General features: G+C 36.1%; 1 protein-coding gene across 15 annotated transcripts in view; it reads right to left on the bottom strand.

The window, feature by feature from the left end:
• CACNA2D1 (calcium voltage-gated channel auxiliary subunit alpha2delta 1) overlaps positions 1 to 25,522 on the bottom strand; it is a 512,731-nt gene that overhangs the window by 135,329 nt on the left and 351,880 nt on the right. For all 15 annotated transcript variants that reach the window (XM_073238917.1, XM_073238921.1, XM_073238916.1 and 12 more), the window contains exon 7: positions 19,091 to 19,222. In XM_073238917.1, the coding sequence (XP_073095018.1) occupies positions 19,091 to 19,222 (132 nt within the window). The remainder of the gene's footprint in view (positions 1 to 19,090; positions 19,223 to 25,522) is intronic.

Below are 25,522 nucleotides of genomic sequence, written 5' to 3'. Positions count from 1 at the left end.
TAGATACAGAACCTTTATTATTTTGCTGTAATTAGAAAAAAACTTGTCTAACTGTATTGACTTTCAAACACAATAATTTAAACCAATTCCAGTTAAGTTTCTACTTAAAGTTATTTACGCACATTATCACACACATCTTAGACCTAATGGACAGCAACAAATGCTGATAAATTGGATGATAATTTTATGCTGAAGAAGTGCTCCCCTTGAACACATTTAGACATGACTCTTGAGAAAATTCCTTATAATAATTTATGTGACTTATGTCCCCAAATCTATTTTTTCCCTTTTCTTTATTGAGAAATTATGGAATTCTGGAGAACTGTACTGAGAATCAGGTTTATTAAATAAATATAATTTGACCAATTAGTATATGTCAAACAATACATACTACCGGGCCTCTCCTTGACTGCGAAATTTGTTTCTTATTAGTGGCTATATTATAAAATGATATATTCATTTCAAATGACTAGTCACATTTACATGGAACAGGAAATTTAAATATAGCACTCCCCAACAACCATTTACCGACAAGGTCAATGCAAGTGAAATGGTAAGCTTAATTCTTTCAATTTGCATCTGCAGAAACTTACAGCCACTGAGATAAAATGTCTTTTTTTCTTCTTGTGGTAGCACTGGGATTAAGCAATAAGCATGCTGGTAGACATGTCAATTCACTTTCAGCTATTCTTCTATGATATCTGACTCCCCAAGTCAGGGTCATTACAACTACAAATTTAAATACATTCGATCCTAATTTAGGTACAATGTTGTGCTGGATATACATTTATTGCCTCTCAGGACCATATTTGCTCTTTTATACTGCTCTATGAAAATATATATGGGTCTTTTGTATCTATTTCTTTTATTAACAAGTTGAATTTTAATCTTTGTCAGCAGATGATGAAAGAGAAACATTGAATGAGAAAAGATTTTTGCTTCCTGCTTCTGCTTTGTTTGCTCAAAAGTTCTTGCAGCAGGCTCAGCTTTCCTAGCATCTGGATCCTGCAGAGTGTGAGTGTGTGCACTCGTGCTTCTCTGGAGCTCAGCACCACAGTGCTCACACCTTCACAAGAGCTCAGCTCCTGCGGCAGGGGGAGCTTCTCCAGACCAAGGCTTCTGTAGCATTCTCCTGCTCTCCGGCACCTACTGGCCAGCAGTACTTGCTGAGCATTTTTGTAGTGGAGTGCCTCCAGTAGGACACTTCAATCCTAGAGGGTGAATTCTAGTGAATCCTTCCAGTGGGACACTGCCATGACTTCTGTCATTCGGCAGGCCATCACTATGTCCTCTATCAGAAGATTTGGATCTCAGCCCAGGGGTACTGGGGGAATGAGGTCACTTCCTTGCATTCTCTGTCCCACCTCTAGGGCTATTTGTGAGCACATATCTGACATGTCTGTATTATTCAGAGTTCTCTGTACCTTCTACTCTATCTGAACAATTTGTTAGAGTCCTACTCAAGCAAACTAGGGGCATTTCAATAAAAATCCCCACCAGCTAAAGGACATTTAGAGATAACATTAAATATAAAACTTAAAGTAGTCCATTGGAATTGCAGTAGACTCATATACACTGAGAAATGACTAGCGGTCACCAAGGGAGAGGGGTTGAGGTGGGTTTGGGGGGACAGTGAAGGGGATAAAGGGACACAATAATTTGCAGTCACAAAATAAGTTGGTTACAGGTACGGTAGTGCAGCATGGAGAATAGTAAATGATTCTGTAACATGTTACTATGTTGATAGATAATAATACACTAGAGGGAGTGAGGATTTAATAATATGGGTAACTGCTGAACCACTGTGTTGTATATTTGAAACCAACATAAGATTGTATATCAACAATACTTCAATAAAAAAGGTCCATTTGAAATGCATTTGATACTGATATGCAAAAACTGCTTTCATCCAGGATTTCTGTTTTCACTATAGTTGTTAACTGAAATTAACTGTGATCTGTATAATTATGCCTCATAAAATTAATATTTATATTTAAAGACAGAAGAAAGAGCTATACTTTTCAGTATGGGCCAGGCCATTAAGTTTTAATTTAGCTTAAAATCTTAGTTTATGTTTAAAAATACTAATAATCTCTCAGACGTCTTCTGAGATATTTACTATTAGAAATACCCCTTGATTATACTAAATTGAGATATTTCTTTTATGGCAAAATTAAACAATGTACTTTCTTCTGTAATATTACTAATTAATTTGTTGTAAAATTCCACTGTAGCATTTAAGTGGTACATTATTTATATAGGCTCAGGATTATGGAAGGTCAAATAGTAAAAAGGATAATAACCACAAGCTGTAATTCCCTGAAGTAAACAGCTTCATAATGATGCATAATGAAAGCTACATATTTTGAGAGGAAATCAGAGCTTCTAAAATCCTTGTAAAAAGTACAAAGTCCCATATTTTAGATGTTCTTTTGCTTTCCAAAAGGATTTTTGGATGATAGGAGAAAGGAGCAGAAATAACAGTCCACAATGCGGGCATCTCATTTCTGAATGCCATCACTAATGGTGATAATGATAACGATCATTTATGAGAATGTTTTTCCCTGATCAAAATGAAATGAGGGTGTGTCTTTCACTAAATCTAATGGTCCACCATTCTACTACAGACAGCATTTTTTAGGTTATGCTATGTTATTAATTGAATCACTAATTTTAAAAGGTGTTTATGTGTACATTAACTCAGAAAACTGAAATATGTGTTAGAAAAACATCCTTGAGAAAGTGTGCAGATTGTAGAGTCATTCTGTAATTAATATGTTCTAAAAATAATAAAAGTATCAGTTTTTCATTTCAGCTGCTAGGAAATAATAAAGCACATAATGATGAATTGAGGGCTGATTCTCTTGGTAAAATACCATTTCAAATGACAGCTAATTGCATTTCCAACTAACAAGTTCAAATGCATTTTCCTTATTCTAAAAGATTTCATGATTTTAGTCTCATGAAAAGAAAGAAAAGTAAATTTCACATACTGAAAAATGCCTTTGAGAGCCAGCCGTGATCCTGTTGCTGGGTCTAATCACTGTCACGGGAGTCACTGTTTTAGGTTTGTGTCAGTCATCTCCTATGGACAATGAATCATGGTTCTGAATGACGAGCCATGATAATGAATTTGGACTGTTTTTTAAGCCAGAATTAATTCAATAAAGGTGTACTGCATAGCTCATGGGATTTCTAGGGATCTGGGTGTTGTTGGCCAAGTACTACCAGCCCAGAATGGACTCTCCACAGTCCCTAATTCTCACCCCACATCCAGGTCTCAGGTCAATCTCATGAATGGTGTGGGTTATGTACCCACCTTGAGGTACTAGAGAATCTTGGAAGGCAAACAGCTGGTCATTTCAGTAAAACTTTTAATCTGGGAAATACCCTAAGCATAGAAAAAGGATTCTACCTTAGTTATGGTAACACAAATTAACTTAATGAACAATCTGAAATCTTATTTCTCACACAAAATTTTTCTCTCACTCCTAAATTAGATATTACACTCTTAAGACTAGACATTGCTAATCACAGGGGCATAGATTCTGCTTCAAGCAGGTGTTCAGAGACCAGTAACATATGCCTTATTCAATACTTGGTTACCAAGGTCACCCCGGGGCACTGATGAGCAGCAGTTAGAGGGAGGGAGGAAGTGTGAAGAAGGCACACCTGAGTCACAGCTATCTGAGGCTTGAGGTGACACATACTATTTTCAGTCATACTCTACCGGTCCCACACAGATGCAGAGGAGGTCTGAGAAATGTAGTCTCTGGTGAGGCAGCCATTTCCAAGGCAAACATCTCACCATGGAATGACAGACAGGACTTTGGTGGGCAGCTGGCAAGCCTCTGCCATAGATACAGACCGACAATTAAAAAATGAATAATGTCCATTATTACTTTAACAATCGAACTTTCTATTTTCAGCAAAGTAAGCCTCCTTTAAGGTGAGAGAGATCAAGATGGGCTAAATTCAGAAACCAGTAAATATACAAAAGATGTTACATTTAAAGATGATTTGTGGACTAAATATAAAAACTGGGACTACTTGCTCAGAAAACTCATAGAAGAAATTCAGTAGAAGCCAACTCAGTGTTGTCTTTAATGTTGTTTATTACCAAAGAAACTACAAGCCCAGTCTGCAGAAATCTTGTAATTCTGAATCCTAAAGCAACTTTTGGCTCCTAAACCTATAGCAGAAAACAGCAAGCTAAGAAAGCTGTTTCGCTCCCAACACACCCCTTCAGGCGTCTCAGGCAGAGTTAGAGATGAGAGACAGATAGTCCCCCAGGGCACTACTGGGAGCGATCAGGTGGATGGGCTGGCCAAGAAAGTCTCTTTACACCAGAGCAGGAGGTCTTTGCACTTCTTGCCTGTTGGACTGTAACACATATCATGGACCAGTCATTGCTTGGTATTTCCCACTTTCTTTTCCAAATGGGAGTTTTTATCGTCATCCATTAGACATCCTATTGTACATAAGATTGTCTGGGCAGTAATGGGAATGGGGCAGAAAAAGTAACTGGCATTTTGCTGTATTTTAAGTAGTCAAATTAGGAGAAGTCATATGCACATGACAGAAAGAACTGTATAATAGGTGGAGATCTGGGATTCTGAGTGGAATGAACTAACTTACTGGGGCTTTGGGTCATCCCCCATAGGAAGGAGTGAGTGTGCTCTAAGTGTGGGAGTAAGTACCTGCACAAATGCCTACACTACCAGAGGAACAGACTCTGACAGGACTTGGATATATGCCTTTTTCTTCTTCCTTCTTTCAGTAGTACCCCACAAGTTTTACAGGTCTGCCTACCCCAGCAAGAGTCTCTCTTGCCAAAGTAAGGCCATGTGATGACATTCTTGTTAACAGCCTTTGAGTAGAAGTGTTATATGTACATCTTTTAGGCCATGCTGTTTGCCTTCCACTAACTCTTACCCCTTTACTTTTGGCCTCAGCCATGGACATGGTAGTGTTGATTCAGTTTTGATCATACAGATAGGACAGCAACCTGATGAATGGCAGACAGATGAAACCTCAGCTGCTGGAAACCTCGTGAACCAGACTTGCCATACCAACTGATTTACTATTAGGTAAGAATGTACCTGGGGGAAATATATACAGTCCCTGTTACATTAGCCATTATTTAAGTAACTGAATCGGTATCAGATCAGAACATTTTCCAGGTCACATGGAGTTGAGTCAAGTTTTAAAGCTTGGAGAATATACAGGAGACAAAAACTTCATAGGGTATTGAAATCTGCTTTACTGTTTTTTTCTTACATTCCTCTGTCTTCTTAGCAGAGTATTATTTTGGCCCTAGGAAACTGCTTACTGCTCTGCATATTGCTAAAATATGAGTAGTTTTGACATCTGTCTTCTCTTTAATGTATCAATGCTGAATTTGGGGATGGACATATGTTTCTGAAAATTAAGTGGTCTCCAAACAATGTTCATTCCCAGATCGAGTTTTCAAATGCTGAATAACTGAGCTTTATGGCACAGAAACAGCAAGAAGATTCACTGAAGATAAGCTTTCTCCAAAGCAATTTTTCTTTACTGTATTCTCTCAGAGAACTTGGTTGCTCTGAGAAATGGAGGGCAGATGACTACACAGCAGTCATTCCAACTGGGTAAACACTGACATGAAGAGTCTCCTCTCTTGTCTCTCCTCTGAAGCTGTCTTTGGTTGGAAACAGCCTAGCACAGAATTTAAGAGACACATTTTAAAGTAGTCTACCTAGTTTTTAATTGATATATTACCTAAATGTTTTCAGTAAAATGGGGATAATAATAAGTTCCCACTTCGAAGAATTTTAGAAAAGATTCAATGACTATATACATAAACACTTAGAACTAAGTTGGAACATAATAAGCACTCCATATGTGGATATTTGAAAACAGTAGCACTGAGTCACTGGAACTACTTTTTACAGATTGTAGACTTTTAAAATAATAGATTATTATACAATGTGCTTAGATTTTAACTCCTTAAAAGCATATTCCTGGTGAGGGTGAGGGGCTAAAGGGGAACAAAAATTCTCAATCATGATATAAATTGGTCATGGGGATGGTAGGCCAGCATGGTGAATATAGTCAGTGATTTTGTAACATAATGACAGATAGTAACTACACTAGTGGGGGTGAGGATTTCATAATGTGGGTAACTGGTGACCCACTGCGTTGTATACTTGAAACAGATACAAGATTTCATTCAACTATACTTCAGTTTTTTAAAAAAGTATACTCCTACAGGTAGGGCTTGGAATGTCACACTATTTCCCCATCCTTCTCCATCTCCAATAATGCAGGCTTGTGGCACACCGTAAAACTTCCTGAGAATCTAAAAGTTACTTTCCAAGGTCATGCAGAAACTCCATGGAGAATACTAGCATGATTAAGAGGGTGGGATGGGAAAGGTGTACGGGCAGGGACCTAGATAACTGTGACTCTGTGTTTCCTGGCACTTTCCATCTACTTTTACCCCTGTGTCATTTTATTTAGAAACTAACCTTGAAGTTCTACTCCGATACTCATTTTCAACTCTAGCACCCTTCATCTTGATTTATGCATCCAGCTTAATTTAACAAATACCTGTTATTTACTATATGTAATTTGTGCGTTGTGTTAGGTGATGTGGGGAGTACATACACTATTATATGGAGCCAATTGTACCTGTAGTTGTTTATACTGCAGATACAAAATAATTTCCGAAGAAAGACAAATTTGATAGCTGTTGTAATACAGATAAAGTTCTCTGAGTGAACACAGTAAGGAAAAACTGCTTTTGGGAAAGATTTCACATGGGAGGTGCTGTTTGTATTCTATTTTAAATTATAAATAAGATGCATATGAACAGATGGGACTCTAGGAACAGAACATAAAGAGATATGGAAAGAAAAGGCAGGTTATAGAAAATAAAAAGAAATAAACATTAAACAGGTAAAAAGGGAAAAGGGTACAATGTAGGGGTACACAATAATGCTGAACTGTGTAATAAGAAACAAAACCAGAGATGTAGGTTGGGTCAGAGTCTTGGGTGGTCTGAAGGCCACAGTAAGGGGGCCAGATGTCATTAAGTGAACAGTTCCAGACTGTACGCTTTTACTGGGGAACTGTTAATCTAAATTTAACTTCAGGTAACTTCTTAAGAAGTATTATACCTCTCTTTTTGACATGTTCGTAATTTTTTCTGTCTCAACTGTAAGCTCCTCCAGAGCCAAGTCTCTCTTACTGGGATTTGCACCATAGGACAGCCTGGTTTCTTCAAAAACAGGAGTTTGCCTCTTCTCACCAGTCCTCCCAATCCCCTTTCTGCACAGACTATAGGGACTTGATTAATGAAGTTGTTTTTGAATTTTAACTTTGTTCTCAACAGTGAGACTCCATGTTCAGATGACATCATTGTTGTGGTTCAGGAGTGCCTTTGATACCTCCACTTTCATATGCCCTGAACACTTTTCTAACTTGTAGATAAACAAGTGGCAGAAACTCACATCCAGATACACAGAATTGTACAGCCAGATATACAGAATTGTAGCCAAGGACAAATCACCACAGTTTTAAAAATAAAAGCACTTATTATGAAGCAATTGGCTGGTAATTCTGCAGATGCCAGATAACCCATAAAACACGTTGATTTGACGTAAAGGGTGATCTATCCGTCAGCAGATAGCAAGGTAAAGTTGTGTGGTTAAGCGGAATATTCAGTAAAGTAAATGGTATACAAAGGCTTACTCATTTAGATGACTCACATATAGTTATTAGCTGCGGCTCAGAAATAAGCTTGAACACCGCGAGTTCTATTAAGTTAAAGATAGGGAGAATTTACTACAAAATAATTTCAAGTATGTGCTGCATAGAGAAAAATGTGAACTCTGATACAGAAGAAGTTTCTACTATTAAGAGCAAATAAATTCAATCAGATGATAATAAAGACACATTTGGTTCTACAGGAGCAAGTTTTCTGTTATTGTAAGTCAATAAATCTTAGGTAATGGTGATAGTAATGTATTTCTTAAGAATTCTATATTTGGTGTACCTGAGAGAAGTGCTTAAAAAGCTGAGTTTTTGACAAAGATATTTTTTATTTTTCTTCATAAAATATAGTGAACATAAAATGAATTACGTAGCCAAGATGATTCTATGAATCTACATGTGAATGGTATAAGATACAGAAATTTATTAATACATAAAGGCAAAAGCAGAATGAAAGAGATCTTGTAGAAGTTAAAAGGAGCTAATGCCGTTTAGCAATATTCACATATTTTATAGTGATATTTTCTCTGTCAAATTACAAACAGCTTGCATTTTTGTTAGTATCTTCACTACTCTCACCTGTCAGCAATAAAATAAATCATCTAATCAATTTAAGCATAACTGGATCCATAGTTGATTGCAAAGTGAACAATTATTACAACTCTAATTGGTGAAAAATAAGACAGATTGAGATAAGACATGAAGTTATACAAAAGACAACAAAAATACAGCTACAGAATCACCTATATAAATCAGAATCATTTGAGAACTTCAAAATAATGTACTGTTTTTTTTTTGTGTGTGTGTGTGTCTGTGTGTCTCAGAGTGAACACAACCAACTGATGCTAGATACCAAAGCCAATCATATAGTTCAAAATATGACCCAATGCTGGGGTATAAATAAAACTATTCGCATATCAATGCTCAAATTTTACTGTTCTAAATCAAGCTCATCACCTTGCTCTCAAAAGAAAATCACTTCTGATACTTCATTTCAGCAAAAGTTCCCAACAACCTCATATCCCCTCAAACTAAAAATTAGACTCATTTTAACACACTTTATGTCTGTCACCAAATTCATTTGTTTTTATTTATTTTTAATCTTTTTTGAAATATGACATTGTGAAGGTTAAGGTGTACATGTTGACTTGATACACTTAAATGAGGGTGTTATGTTAAGCGAAATAAGAGAGTACAAATACTGTGTGACCTCACTGGTATGTGGAATCAAAAAAAAGCCAAACTCATGGACACAGAGAGTAGAATGGTGGTTGCCAGGAGCTATGGGTGGGAGAACATGGGGATTTGGTGCTTCCCTCTAACCACTACAAACTTCCAGTTAGAAGATGAATACATTTTGGGGATCTAATGTGTAGCATAGTGATTATAGTTAGCAATACTGTGCTATATACTTGAAAGTTGCTGAGAGTAAATTTTAAATGTTCATACTACAAAAAAAGAACAGTAATTATGTGAGGTGATAGAGATGTTAGCTAATACCACTGTGGCAATCACTTTGCAATACATATGTGTATCAATTTTTTCTGTGTGTGTGAGGTCTCTGATATCCTCATTTTTTCTATCCAAAGATTCTCCTTCTTAAAATTCCTATTTGGTCCCTTGTTCACATGTTTAAATTCCACATCTGACCATTATAATAGTTTACCTTCTGGTCAAGGTCCCCTAAATGTTTCTCCTACCAATCAGAATAGAGAGTTTCAATCATACCATCCCACTGCTCAAAGGATTTGTGGTATTTTCCTATACATTAAATGCTTGACAGACCCTTCTGACCTTCAAGGCCATGTAGTCTGCCATTATGAAAGCTTCCAAGTTGACATCACACTTCTTCTGTGATAAACTCTCAGATTAGCTGGGCTCACTAGCCCCCAACAGTACTTGTCCATCTCCCTGTTTTATATTTTCTTGCCTTTATAGAAGTTTTCCCTTTTTTTCCCCCATTGACTTGATTTTCAATCTATAGTTCAAAAACCTCACCCATGACTGTAGTCTATAATTCATTTTTTCTAAAACTCCTGTAGTAAATCTATTCTTACAGCCTGTCTGATTTATTTGGCATTGAATCACTTAATGATTTAAATTATAATCTAAATTTTAATATGTATAAATCTTGATTCTCTAAATAGGTTAACATTTTCTGCAGATCACAGACCACTTGTTATTTTAAAACACAGATTTATATAGAGTACCCACATCAGAGATGTTTCTGTCCCCCCAGATCTCTTCCCCTCTGAGTACAACTCCAGATTGCTAAGTAACTAAAGGTAACTGGCCATGAGACCACTACATTATGGCAAATGTTGTGTAAGAGGAAAGGTGTGTGGCTTCCAGGAAGCACCCTTAAAAAAAGAGGGAATGCCATTCTTTGCCTCTTAAGAAAGAGCACAAGGACCAATGGTGGGTCCTGAGGCTGAGGACATACTCAGAGGATGACAGAGAAATAAGATAGGAGTGGACCCCTTATTTGTGAAGCTTCCTTTTCCTTATCAGCCCAATCTACATAACTGATATTCTCTGGCTTGAGTGAGAAACAAACTCCTAGTGTTGAAATCACAGTTGTTTGGAGTTTTTGGTAATTGGTAACATACCAGTATTACTAAGTAATATAGTGGACTTTAATAATTATTAACAGAAAAAAGTAGTAATCATTTCAACTTAAAAGTCTGTTTATACAGCAATCAACAAATACGATTAAGTAATTGATAGTTAAACTTTGCATCCATTCAGGAATATCAAAGTTAAAAAACAATCAGGGATTTCTTAAGGCAGTCGGCAACAGGAAGCAGCCCTGTGTAAAAACTATATATCTCACAGCTCCACTGCTCTCGTGCTCTCTTCAAACCGGCTGGGAGGCTATCAACACGTTCCCTTCAGCAATGAGCAAAAAAGGATTTTTTGGACTATGCTATCATCTGCTATTTGATGTTTAAAACATTTTTTAGCTATTTTTTTTTAAATTAAACAACTCAAGAGCAAGTGGATACCCATATGGAAAAAAATACATCACTTCAAATACTTTGTACACAGGTTCTTCTGCATTTAATTCTAGCAAAACCTACCCAATATAACATGAAGATATCACCCAAAGGTCTATTTAACACTAACTGAACATATACTAAGTCCCTTTGTTGTAATCCCATGTTTTTGAAATGAACAAATGAGGGAGGACAGCAAAAGAACAAATGATTAATAAGACATTAAGAAACTGTCATATGAAGTCTATGTTTAGTTTTTTTCTTTTGTAAATGCAACTAATTACCTAAAAAGAATAAGTGCTGCCTATGTTGGTATTTCAATGAGCCATTAATTGCTAATTACAACCCCAATTACTGCAGTAATTGGTACAATTTCAGGTGACGCTAATAGGTGAATGAGGAGTTTGTACCTAGAGTTTTTATGATGGGTAAAAATTCACAAAGTTGACAACTCTTGAAAGCAGTTTTAATAGCCTGAAAGGTAATTTATATTAATCAATTAAGAGCTTCTAAAGGAAAGCACTTATAAATTAAACTGATTTGCCAGTCAGCATATATTGTATGAGGATGTCACTGGACATGGGTTCCAACTTGAGTCACATGATGGAGTTGGCTGTACGACTAGGGCGAGTCACTCCAGTGTGACTTAGACTGTGGACTTACAAAATGCTAAAGGCCTAGATGCACAAGTAGATTAAGTTCACATCTGCCCTGGAAATCATCTTTTCAATCATCTCAAGTTACTGGTGAAGAAATAGGTTCAAAGATGTAACATGATTTAGCCAAAGGGTACAACTATGCTGATGGCAGCTTCAGTATGAACCTTCAACTCCCCTCCCGCATGGTAACCCTCCTTTTATTATCACACAGCCTATCTACCTTCTAAATTCTAGACAAGAGAGAGGGAGAAGGAGAGGGCTGAAGGGCTGGAGGAAGTGGGAAGGAGAAGAGCAGAAGAAGCAAACAAGACTTACAGCACCATTCTGGCAGCTTATGTCCACATGCATCAACCAGATTAGGAAACGGGCAATTTATTGATTTACTGATTCAAGGACAGATGTTAAACTCCCCACTAATTACCAAACAAACTGCTTTTCAGAATCAGCTCTGCAAAGGTCTCTTTATATTATATCAGCTCTCAAGATCACCTAATTTATAGACAGCCGTGCCTCCATGTAGTGGAAATAATCTGACGAATGGAAATAGTGATGGTGGCTAACAATCACAGACTTTTTCCCTATGTGCAAGAATTTGCTAAGAAGTGTATTTATTTATTTTCTTTCCTTGACAATTCTACAATTTAGCCATTATTATTCTCTTTGCTTCAGAACTGAAGTCAAGTCTGTGAGTGTTTTTCTGAAGTTACCACCACATCAAGTGATGGAAATAGGATTTATACCCTGCTACCAGGTATATATGCTTGCTTAACCTACTTGTTCTAAGTAGCAACCTAACACTGAATTAGAGTATTTTGTAAATTCTATTGTGAGTCAGAGGCTTATAATGCCTGCAAAACACTTTCTTTTCAATAATCATTGCAAAATTTGAAAAAGTAGTTTACAGAATTAAAAAAAGAGAATTTTATAATTCTGCATTTGAACTATTATCTTAAATAGATTTTGATTCTCCCAACAATTCTGTGATATAATGGAGAAGTTGATTTTCTCATATACCAAATGTAGGAACTCAGAGCCTGGGAGATAAGGTTGACAGATTTAGAAAAAAGAAATACAGGACACCCAATTAAATTTGATTTTCAATAGCAAATAAGTACCTTTTTAATGTAAATATTTCTGAAGTATTGCATACTTACGCTAAAAAAATCTGCATTATTTATCTGAAATTCTAATCCACCTGGGCATCCTTTATTCGGTAACCCTACTGAGAAGCGACTGAAATAAAGTCACAGGCTAACACCTAGATCTTCTGACTAAGTCCATCAAGTGGTGCTGCTCTGTATTACTGCTTAGTCACCTGCTTCAAATTCCTTCCACATTTCTTTTTCAGCTTCCTTTTCAACTGACTGTAACCTCAGTTATGCTCTTTAATATCTCAAATGAACAGAAAAAGGGATTTAGGCAAAATTATTCTACTTGATATGTTCTTCTGTAAAAATGGCTACAGTTTGTATTTACAAAGTACTCCTCATTATATCATCTCACTGATCACAAGAACCCTCAAGGAATGAATGGAGGAGTTAGTATTCATGAAATTTCTAAACAAGGTTCAGAAATTTAGAAGACCACCCACATTCTCACAGCTAATATGGAGGGCCAAGTTCCAGGTATATAAAAGTAGCATATATTCTATTTCCTATCTATATCTATTTCACAGTTAAGATAATTAATATTTAAAGGCTATTTTTGACCTTTGCTTTCACAGACAGTAATCAAGGATAAAGCACTCTACATTATTCTGGCCTGTATCAAAAGCTAAGTCTAAAAATCAGAGAGGAAAGTATGGTTTGCTGAGAAATTTTTAGAAATCACTTGATTTAAAGAAGTCTTGGGGCAGGGAGGAGGTCTTTATACTTAAAAAAAGTGTTAAATGCACAGAAATCTGTAGCTTTCCTATACACTAACAACGAATCAATAGAAAGAGAAATCAGGAAAACAATTCCATTCACCATTGCATCAAAAAGAATAAAATACCTAGGAATAAACCTAACCAAGGAAGTGAAAGACTTATACTCTGAAAACTACAAGTCACTCTTAAGAGAAATTAAAGGGGACACTAATAAATGGAAACTCATCCCATGCTCATGGCTAGGAAGAATTAATATCGTCAAAATGGCCATCCTGCCCAAAGCAATATACAGATTTGATGCAATCCCTCTCAAATTACCAGCAACATTCTTCAATGAATTGGAACAAATAATTCAAAAATTCATATGGAAACACCAAAGACCCCGAATAACCAAAGCAATCCTGAAAAAGAAGAATAAAGTAGGGGGGATCTCACTCCCCAACTTCAAGCTCTACTACAAAGCCATAGTAATCAAGACAATTTGGTACTGGCACAAGAACAGAGCCACAGACCAGTGGAACAGATTAGAGACCCCAGAAATTAACCCAAACATATATGGTCAATTAATATTTGATAAAGGAGCCATGGACATACAATGGCAAAATGACAGTCTCTTCAACAGATGGTGCTGGCAAAACTGGACAGCTACATGTAGGAGAATGAAACTGGACCATTGTCTAACCCCATATACAAAGGTAAACTCAAAATGGATCAAAGACCTGAATGTAAGGCATGAAACCATTAAACTCTTGGAAAAAAACATAGGCAAAAACCTCTTAGACATAAACATGAGTGATCTCTTCTTGAACATATCTCCCCGGGCAAGGAAAACAACAGCAAAAATGAGCAAGTGGGACTACATTAAGCTGAAAAGCTTCTGTACAGCGAAAGACACCATCAATAGAACAAAAAGGAACCCTACAGTATGGGAGAATATATTTGAAAATGACAGATCCGATAAAGGCTTGACGTCCAGAATATATAAAGAGCTCACACGCCTCAACAAACAAAAAACAAATAACCCAATTAAAAAATGGGCAGAGGAACTGAACAGACAGTTCTCCAAAAAAGAAATACAGATGGCCAAGAGACACATGAAAAGATGCTCCACATCGCTAATTATCAGAGAAATGCAAATTAAAACTACAATGAGGTATCACCTCACACCAGTAAGGATAGCTGCCATCCGAAAGACAGACAACAAGAAATGTTGGCGAGGCTGTGGAGAAAGGGGAACCCTCCTACACTGCTGGTGGAAATGTAAATTAGTTCAACCATTGTGGAAAGCAGTTTGGAGGTTCATCAAAATGCTCAAAACAGACCTACCTTTTGACCCAGGAATCCCACTCCTAGGAATTTACCCTAAGAACGCAGCAATCAAGTTTGAGAAAGACAGATGCACCCCTATGTTTATCGCAGCACTATTTACAATAGCCAAGAATTGGAAGCAACCTAAATGTCCATCGGTAGATGAATGGATAAAGAAGATGTGGTACATATACACAATGGAATACTACTCAGCCATAAGAAGTGGAAAAATCCAACCATTTGCAGCAACATGGATGGAGCTGGAGAGTATTATGCTCAGTGAAATAAGCCAAGCGGAGAAAGAGAAATACCAAATGATGTCACTCATCTGAGGAGTATAGGAACAAAGGAAAAACTGAAGGAACAAAACAGCAGTGGAATTACAGAACCCAAAAATGGACTAACAGGTACCAAAGGGAAAGGAACTGGGGAGGATGGGTGGGCAGGGAGGGATAAGGGGGGGGGAGAAAAAGGGGGTTATTAAGATTAGCATGCATGGGGGGGAGGGAACAAGGGGAGGGTGGGCTGCACAACACAGAGAGGACAAGTAGTGACTCTACAACATTTTGCTAAGCTGATGGACAGTAACCGTAATGTGGTTGTTAGGGGGGACCTGATATAGGGGAGAGCATAGTAAACATAGTATTCTTCATGTAAGTGTAGATTAAAAATTTAAAAAAAAAAAAAAAAAAAAAAAGAAAGAAAGAAAGAAAGAAAGAAGGAAAAGGGGGATTACTCCTTAACAGGATAAAACTATTGGTAAATCAAAGATCAACGCATGCTTTAAATATCCTTAATGTTGATCACTTAAAGGGTGTCAGATGATCAGCTATGGAGGTACTCTTTTCTGATAATATTCCTTTCTCTTAATTTAAAAAAAAAAAAAAAAAAGCAGTTACTGTGTGCTGACCTCCAATGAGTTCTGCACAGTGGTATAGAGGGCATGTCAAAGTGTGGGCAAAGGGTCTGTTTGTTTCTATGCAGGAGATCAAGGCCTAGCTTGGATACCCAGAAAATGAACTAAGATACGATATGAGGAGGAGCTTCCGGCATCAGCACTCTCTGGAGGACTCGTGCCGGGGGATGATCATCAAAAAGCCTCCACAGGGATCCGGACGATGCTGCGGTTGTGGCTGCATCCAGCCCACCATCTCCTGGACTTGCCATAAGAATGAGGAGGGAGATGTCTAGGCTGGCATGTGCATACAGTGAGACAACGAATTTGACCGGATCTGTACTGTTGGAACTCAACCAGGAGTTGGGAGGGGTGCAAGTTGTAGCACTCCAAAATCTCATGACTATAGACTATCTATGGTTAAAAAAACATATGGGATGTGAACAGATCCCAGAAATGGGCTGCTTTAATTTGTCTGATGGTTCAAGTACAGTTGGACAATATCCATCATATCATAGATAAATTTTCACAAATGCCTAGGGTGCCTAAATGGTTTTCTTGGCTTCACTGGAGATGGATGGTAATTATAGATTTGCTTTGTTTATGTCACCGTATTCCTATTATGTTAATATATGTGTGCAAATTAGTTAGTAGTTTAAAACCTATACATACTTAAGGTACTATACAAGAAGATATGTCAAAGAAATAATCAATCCTCCCAAGTTTCCTTCGTATGCTACATCTATAGCTTTTCTTCTTCCTTCCTAATTACAACCCTTAAATAGAATTCGTGCCTCATATCGAATTTACCGAGTATCATAATTCCTCCAGGTGGTAAAGATACCTCGAGACAAGTGCTGGGCATAGAAGCCACAGAGCATAAATCTGCAAAGAAGTAAAAAGCTAACCTTTGCAAACAATATGGCTTCTCTCTCACTTACCAACTTTACATTTCCCTGTATGGCCCCGGAAGATGACTGGTTAGCCAGAGACGGGTAAGATTCCTCAAGGGAGGAACAACCTAAGACAGGCACAGTCGCAGGGGGGCCATCAGGTGAGAATTTGGGGATCAACAGAGGTGAGGCTCAGAACCTCACCCCCCCTGCTTTGAGAGAAATCTTCTGCATCCGTGGATGTCTTGCTGCCCTTGTCTAGCCTGGATTAATACTTAGTCCATAGGCACACACCTGATCATCTGATCATCTACATTTGCCTTCTTACAGCACTAAACTATGTTTTCTACCTTTATCTTGCATCTACCTACCACTTCAGCATTTTATTAAAAATAAAAATAATAATAATAGTAGGAGAAATGTGGGATCAACATATAGATCAAGTACAAAAATCAAACGAATATTCATATTTGACCTGATTGTTTATAGGTCATATTGCATGATCAAAACCGAAAGTTTCTGTGATGAATGCCCTTGTACTGTTCACCATGTAAGAATTTATTCACTATGTAAGAATTCGTTCACCATGTAAGAACTTGTTCGTTATGCTTCAGAAGATTGGAGACTGACGAGAATTAGGCTTGAGATGGATTAATGATTGTACATTGAGCGTTGACCCCCCTATACTGAATTTTATTGTTGTTAACAACCATTTGATCAATAAATATGAGAGATGCCCTCTCAAAAATAAAAAAAATAAAAAAAATAAGTGTTAAATGTGTTGAAAACATGTTATAACATAAACAGAAATGCTTATGCTAGTATTTGTATTAGCATGAACTTTTAAATTATTCTATTGTCTTAATGATCTGCTAAGGAGACTAGGTTCTATTAAATATCATTACTATCATAAAGAACAACTCATTCACCCTTAAAAAAAGAAATAAATTCTGCCATTTGTGACAACATGGATGAACCTGGAGGACATTTCACTAAGTGAAATAAGCTAGACACTGAAGGACAAATACTACATGATGCACTTCTGTGAGGAATTTAAAATAGGCTCATCAAAGCAAAGTAGTATGGTGGCTGCCTAGCACTGGGGGATGTGGGAAACGGGGAGATTAGTTAAAGCGCACAGTATTTCAGTTTACAAGATGAGTAAATCTACGTATCTCCTATATAACATAATGCCTACCGTTAAAAAGACTGTACTGTATACTTAAAAATTTGCTAAGAGGGTATATCGTAAGTATTCTTACCACACAAAGAATACAATAGTAAGGAAGAACTGGGCGGAAACTTTTGGAGATGGATAGATTTATGGCACTGTGGTGATGGTAGCACAGGTATATTTTATCAGGTTTATTATGTTCATGAGTACCAAACTGCTTTTTCTTCTTTATATTATACACTAAAATTATCAATCTCCTGATACATATCTAACATATTAATAACATAGTTAACATATTATTTACATATTAATAACATAACTATTTTAGAAGGGTTGTATAATACTGAGCAACATATCTGCAAGAATATTCCACTATTGTAACAACCAAGGATAATATTTTTCCCAAATCAGACGTTAACATTAGTATTTTATTAATTTTTTTCAACATGCAATACAAATAGGCCTTTCCTAGTCTATCAGATTTCCACAAATATAACTGTCACTGATCAACCATGCAAAAGTTATGTCTTTACCTAATTTGAGTATTATTCAGTCTGATGAGGCCCACATACTTTTATTCATTGGTACCATACAAAGCTAGATATTATCTAATTACCATTTCACTCCATTTTTACTGTTGTGACTTCATTGTGAATAAATCTGTTAAACAGTTTTAGAAACCGCAAGTCTCAAGAAGAATTCTCCCATGTATTGTAGCTATTTAAAGCCAAACCACTAGCATGTATCCCTTAACTCAGACCATGTCTTTAAGAATGAAAATGCATTTGTGCTTGTCAGCTTGTTCTAAAAGGTGGAGGAGTTAAAAGTACCAACAGACATTTCACTTAAAGTCTTTCAACAGGTTCTCAGGATCTACTCGGGATTAACTTCATTTTTGTTATAGATCTATTTCTCTTTATCCTCCTTTGTAAGAATATAGGATATTACAAAGGGGTTCATTCATATTAATTTGTAAAATGTATATCATCATTAAGATGCTCTCAAAATTAATTCAACCTGGCACATAAGAAAGCTCTATTTTCTTTGGTTTCATTTTTTTGCCTCTGATATTCATTTTAACAATTCCACATTCACTGAGTCAAAAAAGCATCAATACTTTTCATATAAAAGCAAAGACTTGAAATCAGGAGAGAAATATTTCAGTTTGTTTCTTAAAATTCAATTCAATTCTCTAACATAATTCACTACTTCCTACATACTGAGCAGTTTGCCCCTTACTTCAGAATTGTTTAGAGGTCGCGATAAACTCCTGTTCCAGACACACACACAGGTCCCTGCTCATGGGGTCACAGCAGACTGGTCTGCTTCCAGGGCGCCCATGGCCCCCACCTGTTTCTTAGGTGGTGCTGTTTAAAGTCCTTTGGGTAGATTTAGAGCTGTGTAAGGAGCAATACTCTTTCTTATGAAAATGTCATGATAACCATCCTTTTCTTACAATGTTGGAGAAGGTAACAGTGTTTTCAAGAAACCTCAGCCCATACTTACAAGTTTATTTGATGCCCACTGAGTCACTGAGCCTCACCTGGATAGTACCGGGCCAGCCCTGTGGCACTGCCAAACACCTGCCACAACAACGAAGGATCCTCATCTCGATTTCTTTTGAAGACATCATCTAAGGCACTCGTCCAGTTGAGTTCATTTAACACAATTGTTGCTAAGGAACGTAAGAGGAAAAATCAGTTAATTCAAATGTGCACTTAATAATTGAATCTGTCTTCATTTATTAGCAAAATAATGTACATTTTCATTGTTTTACCTATGAAAGTACTCTACTCCAGTGGCTATCAAAAAGTCTAGACATGGAATTACTTTTTTCAACACATATTTATAGGAGGATGGCCTTTGGCGGCTGGCAATTTCTCTGTTGTGGGAGCTAGTCCTTCACTTTGTAGAAAGCTTAGCAGGATCTCTGGCCTCTTCCAGCTAGAGGTTGGTACCATCCCTTCAGCTCTGATCAGCAAAACTGTCTCCATTGTCAGGTGACCACTGGGGGGCAAAACTGCTCCTGTTCAGCTCCATTGTGATGCATAAAATGGGCAATAGTGGAGCTTTCCTGGTTCATGGGTGGCAGGCATCCTCCCCGTGAGGCAGTTCTAAGAAAACCTCCATGACACCTCAGGGCACAGTTTGATGACCATCTCCCTCAACTACTGATGAATCTCTGTCATATACTAAAAAATCTGCTCTGTTATCTGAGTTTAAAAAAATTGACATCTGTCATTGAGCACAGTTTACTGTGTTTACACAGCAACAGAAAATGCTTTTTTTACAAGGACAAAATTCATTCAGAGGATTGATAATATCAGTGTTAGAAATAGAAAGTAGCTGATATTTTAACATTACCTTTATGAACAATAGTTTTTTTTCTGTTAAAATTATTTTCAACTAGTAATGACAGCACAGTGCTATTAAGGGCCAGGACATTGATTTTGATATCTGCTCTTAACTACTAACTGATCTTGGATTGGTACTAAAAGCATATGATATCATTTTAATTAAAGAGAAGTAATTAAAACATGGGATATAACGTGGTTTAAAATAGTATATAATCTACAATTATGGACCTCCATTATCATAGCAACCTATGTCTAACACATTAAAATTGGAATTGGCTTAGAATATTATTTTCCCTTTACACAATAAGATGACATAGAGAATTCCATTTCTTTTTGTCTTTATATATATATGTAAACTATGTACCAAGCTCCCAGCCTATTAGCAGATTGGGTCACTCAGCACTTGAGAATCTATGACCAAGCCTGAGCAGTGGAAATGAGGTGGAGATAAGGAATGGATACACACTGCTTAATAATGTCTGTTCTTTTCTGTGACCACAGCAAGGCAAAGAAACAAATGCAATCAGGGTTAAATCATGCACAGGTCTTTGTAAAGGTAAAAGAAAAAAAAAAGAGCTCCTATCAAGAAAGATGCACAGCCTATATATTTTTATCTTAAAGTTTATCATTTACAAAAAAATGAAAACAAAGGTATTGTGAAATTGTCTGGGACCAGCATCCTAATGCATTTCTCATTATTGAAACCTAGTACCATTCCCATCTTTATGGATGTGATTACTTTCAGAAAGATCAGTTGTGTGTGTGAATATTCATGAGCTGGGTCAGATCCATAGTGCATCTGAGATACCACTGAATTCATATTCAAAAGCATGATCCAATGAACATCAAGTGGCCAGTTACATAAAAATTTATATTCACATAGATAACCTGAACTGATAGGCAGTATTGATGAATATTTATAGTAACATACAAAGCATCACAGAAAAAGAGGGGACATCGTACTTTTTTAAAACATTCATATATTTTACAGTAATGTTCTGAACAAATAATCGTGTTTACTTATGACCCAGATAGACTTTATTAGTTCCCAATCTATTCTAACCATCTCTTCGATTTCCTTGACTCTAGCTCACATTAAGCAATAACTGACACCTAATTATTTTTAATAAAGTTTTATTTTTCAAGGCTGCTAATGTTTTTCTTAATTTTCTTTGATAACAATTACTAGGTATTAAGGCTCTGATACATTGATTGAATATTATGCTTCTTTGTACTTGGGGAAAAAGTCAAGCTCTGAAATACTGTTATCATCATGGCAGTGTGCTTTATCATCATTTGCAGTTTATACATGTGATACTTTTTTGCCAGATTAATACATTACCCAAAGTAGATTTCAAATGTTTTTCACAAAATTTGCTCATCTACAAATGAGCAAAAATACATAAAGAATTTCCACAACAGGCACTTCAACTGATTTTAAACTTTACTCAGATGAAGGAGATGGTATTAGACACCTACCACAGGAGCAATGTTCATAAGCACGATGTGTGCATAGCGAGGGGTGAGGATACAGATACTTCTTTATGTATTTATAAAAACTTGTGAGTGCAATCATTATGCTATTAGTAACAACCTTTATTTGAATGTCCAGATCAAGAAATCAAAATTTAAAGAATCTGCCAAGGGAGTTCAAAATTAGTACAACTTCATTAGAAGAGAAGTGACTGCAGCTATCTATCAAACTGCACATACTCTTTAATCCAGCAGTTCAGCTTCAAGGGATATTATATAGGATATGGATTTCCAGTCCTTAATCAAAAGAACTTTAAAGTCAGAGTCACTCATTCAATTACACTGTTCAAATTCCTTAAAACACCAAAATTAGAAAATAAAATAAATTGCTGCACTAGAAAATAATTTTTCTCAAACTGCACTGAATGCAGTTAAAAATGTAAAAGAAAACATGTAAAACATCAAAACAGGCAAATAACCATTAATAGTATTTTAGATCCTTCTTGGTTATTTGGCTATATTTTTCTGACCCATATTATGTATTACATTTGACTAACAAGCATATATCATTTTGGTATCCTAAAATGAGGAGACTTTCATCTTCTTATCTCAGTTATAAATAACTTACCCAGCATTACTAAGGCATTCAAAATTTCTCCATTTCTATGCTATTAGCATAACTCAAGATAAATAACACTGAAAAAAACTGAGTAATCTGCAGGTGATAGAATACATCATGCAGAACCCTGGCCATACTAGGTTTAGATTCATTTCCTGAATCTACTTTCTTCCCCTACTATTTTCATTATATTTATAGACACAACAGAAGTTCTCTCTTTCTCTTTTTTACTTAAATTTGTACAGGAAGAGTTTACTTAGGAAGAGGTTTTAAAATAACTACTCTGGCTACCACTGGGTAAAAAGCCAGATGCATTAGAAAAGTTAAAAGTTATTATTAAAAGATCTTTTATCTTATATGACAAAGAGTTTATTTATGTGGTTTTATGCTGGTGCTTTTCTCTGTCTTCAGTATTTTTAGTCTCTCCTATTTTCCTAACACCATTCTATTTAAAAGGTAGTAAACATGATCCTCCCATGATGGAAAAAATAAAACAAGACCAAATTCCATGGAACGTTATTTTCAGCAAATATTACTCTTTGTAGTGATTATAGAACTGTAGTATTCCTCTGCGTAAAGGCTTGACACTCAAAACTTAATTGTGGCCCTCCGACTCACCAAAGTCCAGGAGAGTCTAACTCTCCATTTGGCATTGTATATTATGAAGACTTTCAAAATGCTATTACTTTTCTGTAAGTTGTGATATTTACTTGAATGTCCAGAGCAAAAACTAAAATTTGAAAGATATTTAATTGCAGAAACATAGATATAAATTACCTGGCTACTATCAAATAATGCTGCTTATAAGAAATCCAGAATTATCTTTTTAAAAGAACTTGAAATATTTCTTGGCCACAAATTAAATTTTATCTTTTATTTGGACAGATATACTCAAGAACATGGATAATAATTCTAACTGGTTTTCTATAAATTGTTTAGTAGTATTTAAAATCATACTGCATTTTCTCAATAATATATTGCATATTTATTGCATTCTTTAATATACTGTGTACTATGTTCACTCATTCCTTCCTCCTTTAACCCCCAAAATAGTAATGTTTTACATTCACTCAAATTTCCAAAGTCTTGCCTGAACAGAGATTTAAAGTACATGAGCGGCTTATATATTTTTTCATCGTAAAAGATTAACTGGTCCATGGTGATCTAACCTTGAACCTACTTTCAGTTACTAAGGAACTTGGTTAAGTGTCATATGGCTGCTTTAAGAGTAAAATTAGTCCTCCTTTTCTGTCACCTTTTAAGATATGAAGATCTTTATCTTTGTTAGAAAATTAGATTTTGCAAAAGTAAATCTTTTATAGATGTCCAAGGCTAAGCCTATTAAAAGCAGTGAATTCTGGGAAAGCAAACCTTGACTCAAGGACCTCTTTTCTGAAGGATTTCACTGATAACTATTTCAGAATGCCAGGCATACACCTCTGTTTCTCTTATATTTAGTTTTCAAAAACATGGCCTTGGTGTTCAATGATTCTCTCTTTTGGAGTATTTCATTATTCAATCTGGCTTCACAAGGGAAGAGAGAAAACCTTATTTGTAACAACACAAAAGAAACACCTTATATTTGATGCTAATGCTTCCAAAAACATGATTTATATTTATATCTTGTTTATGACATGGAATACACAGTTGTTGACAAGGTCTGAATCCTGTATTCTTTGGCAAACTTCAACCCATAAAAAGTGTTGCACTATTGCTCCCTTTTAAATTTGATTATATTTTGTTCACTTAGGGTTCAGGGCCTCACCATGCATTGAAGGGACTCATGACTATTTGAAAAACCTTACAGTTATTTATAATGTCCATAAAGTTAACTATAATTTTCAAATGATGCAGACAGAAGCTAGAAAACAAAAAGAATACAAATTTCTTCTGGTTCCTTAAAATATGAAATAACTGTGCTACAAGAATCAAAAATACATTTTATAAAAAAAATAGATTTGACAAGTACTTGATAAGACCTGTAGATACCAAATCTATGTAAGTGACAAGATACTAAAAATTATTTTCATTTAACAATGCTAAATAAGATAAAGTTAAATAAGTAAAACAAGAAAATTGGGCACAATATCTACTATACCATCTCCATTTAAGTAATAATACCATTCTGTTATTATAGCCTTGCATGTAGATAAAAGTAGCATATATTATGCTATTGCTACTGACAACAAGAAAAATAAGTAGTATTTATTCAGCACTTACTGCATGCCAGCAGGTGTGCTAGTCATTTTCTATGCATTTTCTCATTAAGCTTTAATGACACTCTGAATGAAATACCAGTATTACCTACTTTTTAGACATCAAAATAAACCCTAGAAAGGGCATGCAATTTGCCAAAAATCACACAGAGTTGTACAGACAGCACTCAAGTAAGGGTGTGTCAGATTTCAATTTCATACTGTTTATGGGCTACTTATGTCTAAGCTTTGATTGTTATGTTCAGCCCTGATTATCGAGAAATTTAAATCTGGGGAAAACAAACAGCCTGTGCCTTTGTAGCACAGTGTTTCTCGACTGAGCAATATTCCTCCCCAGGGAACATTCCATCATGTCTATAGACATATCATGACTGGAGGGAGACCACTGGCCTCTAAGGCACAGAGGTCAGGATGCTGAAAGCACCCTACGCCGCATGGGACAGCCCCCACAACAAACAACTCCCCAGGCCCAACAGTCAGTAAGACCGAGGTTTAGAAATATGGCTGAAGGACAACTATAACCACAAGACAATTAATCCACTTTGTAAAAAGCAGTATTTCCAATGAACACTATCAACAAAAACCACAACAAAATGTCTTCAAAGTGAAAGTTGGTATTTTTTTTTAAATAATCTTATTTCATGATATTAAATTACATCAATATTTCAGGCTATATTTTGACACCCTTTACACTGGTTAAATTGTCATGTTAGTCCCAGAAACTCTAACACACTATTCTTGTTATGTGAGTAAAGGATTTCAAAGTTACTTTTTAGTGCCATTAAATACCATCCCTCACCACCTCCTCTTTTGGATATTAACAGATTATTAATGCTTTTTATTTTATTATTATTTATTAAAGCAAATTGCTCTGCTGTTGTTTAGTGATTGAGCACTTACTGTGTGATTCTAATTTTATTTTCATAGCAAATGCTCATTTTATCCCAGTCATTAAAAGAGTTATATATAACAGATGGGCTGAGCCAGATGTCACTAATTTTATTCATCAACCCTATTCTCTAAAAAGAAAAATGTTAATAAGAAACCCACTGATCTAATTAAGTACACAGACAAAAAAGAATCCACTTTTAAGGACTAGACAATGTGCATAAATATTAAAATGAACTAATCTTTTCGGTGGATTTGGCTATGGAATCTCATCTAATTCCAGTGCAAATGAAAGATTAATAAAGTACAGGGAGACTGAGACCAAATCTAATCTCTCTAATCACATCTCAGGCACCAGAATCCGCCTCCTACTGAGGATGGGCGAAGAGAAGGCTCCGAGGCACACGTGGACCCTGATGAGG

The sequence above is a fragment of the Manis javanica genome, chromosome 6, assembly GCF_040802235.1.
Source record: "Manis javanica isolate MJ-LG chromosome 6, MJ_LKY, whole genome shotgun sequence".
Lineage (NCBI taxonomy): Eukaryota > Metazoa > Chordata > Mammalia > Pholidota > Manidae > Manis > Manis javanica.
This window is presented reverse-complemented; position numbering and strand designations above follow the sequence as displayed.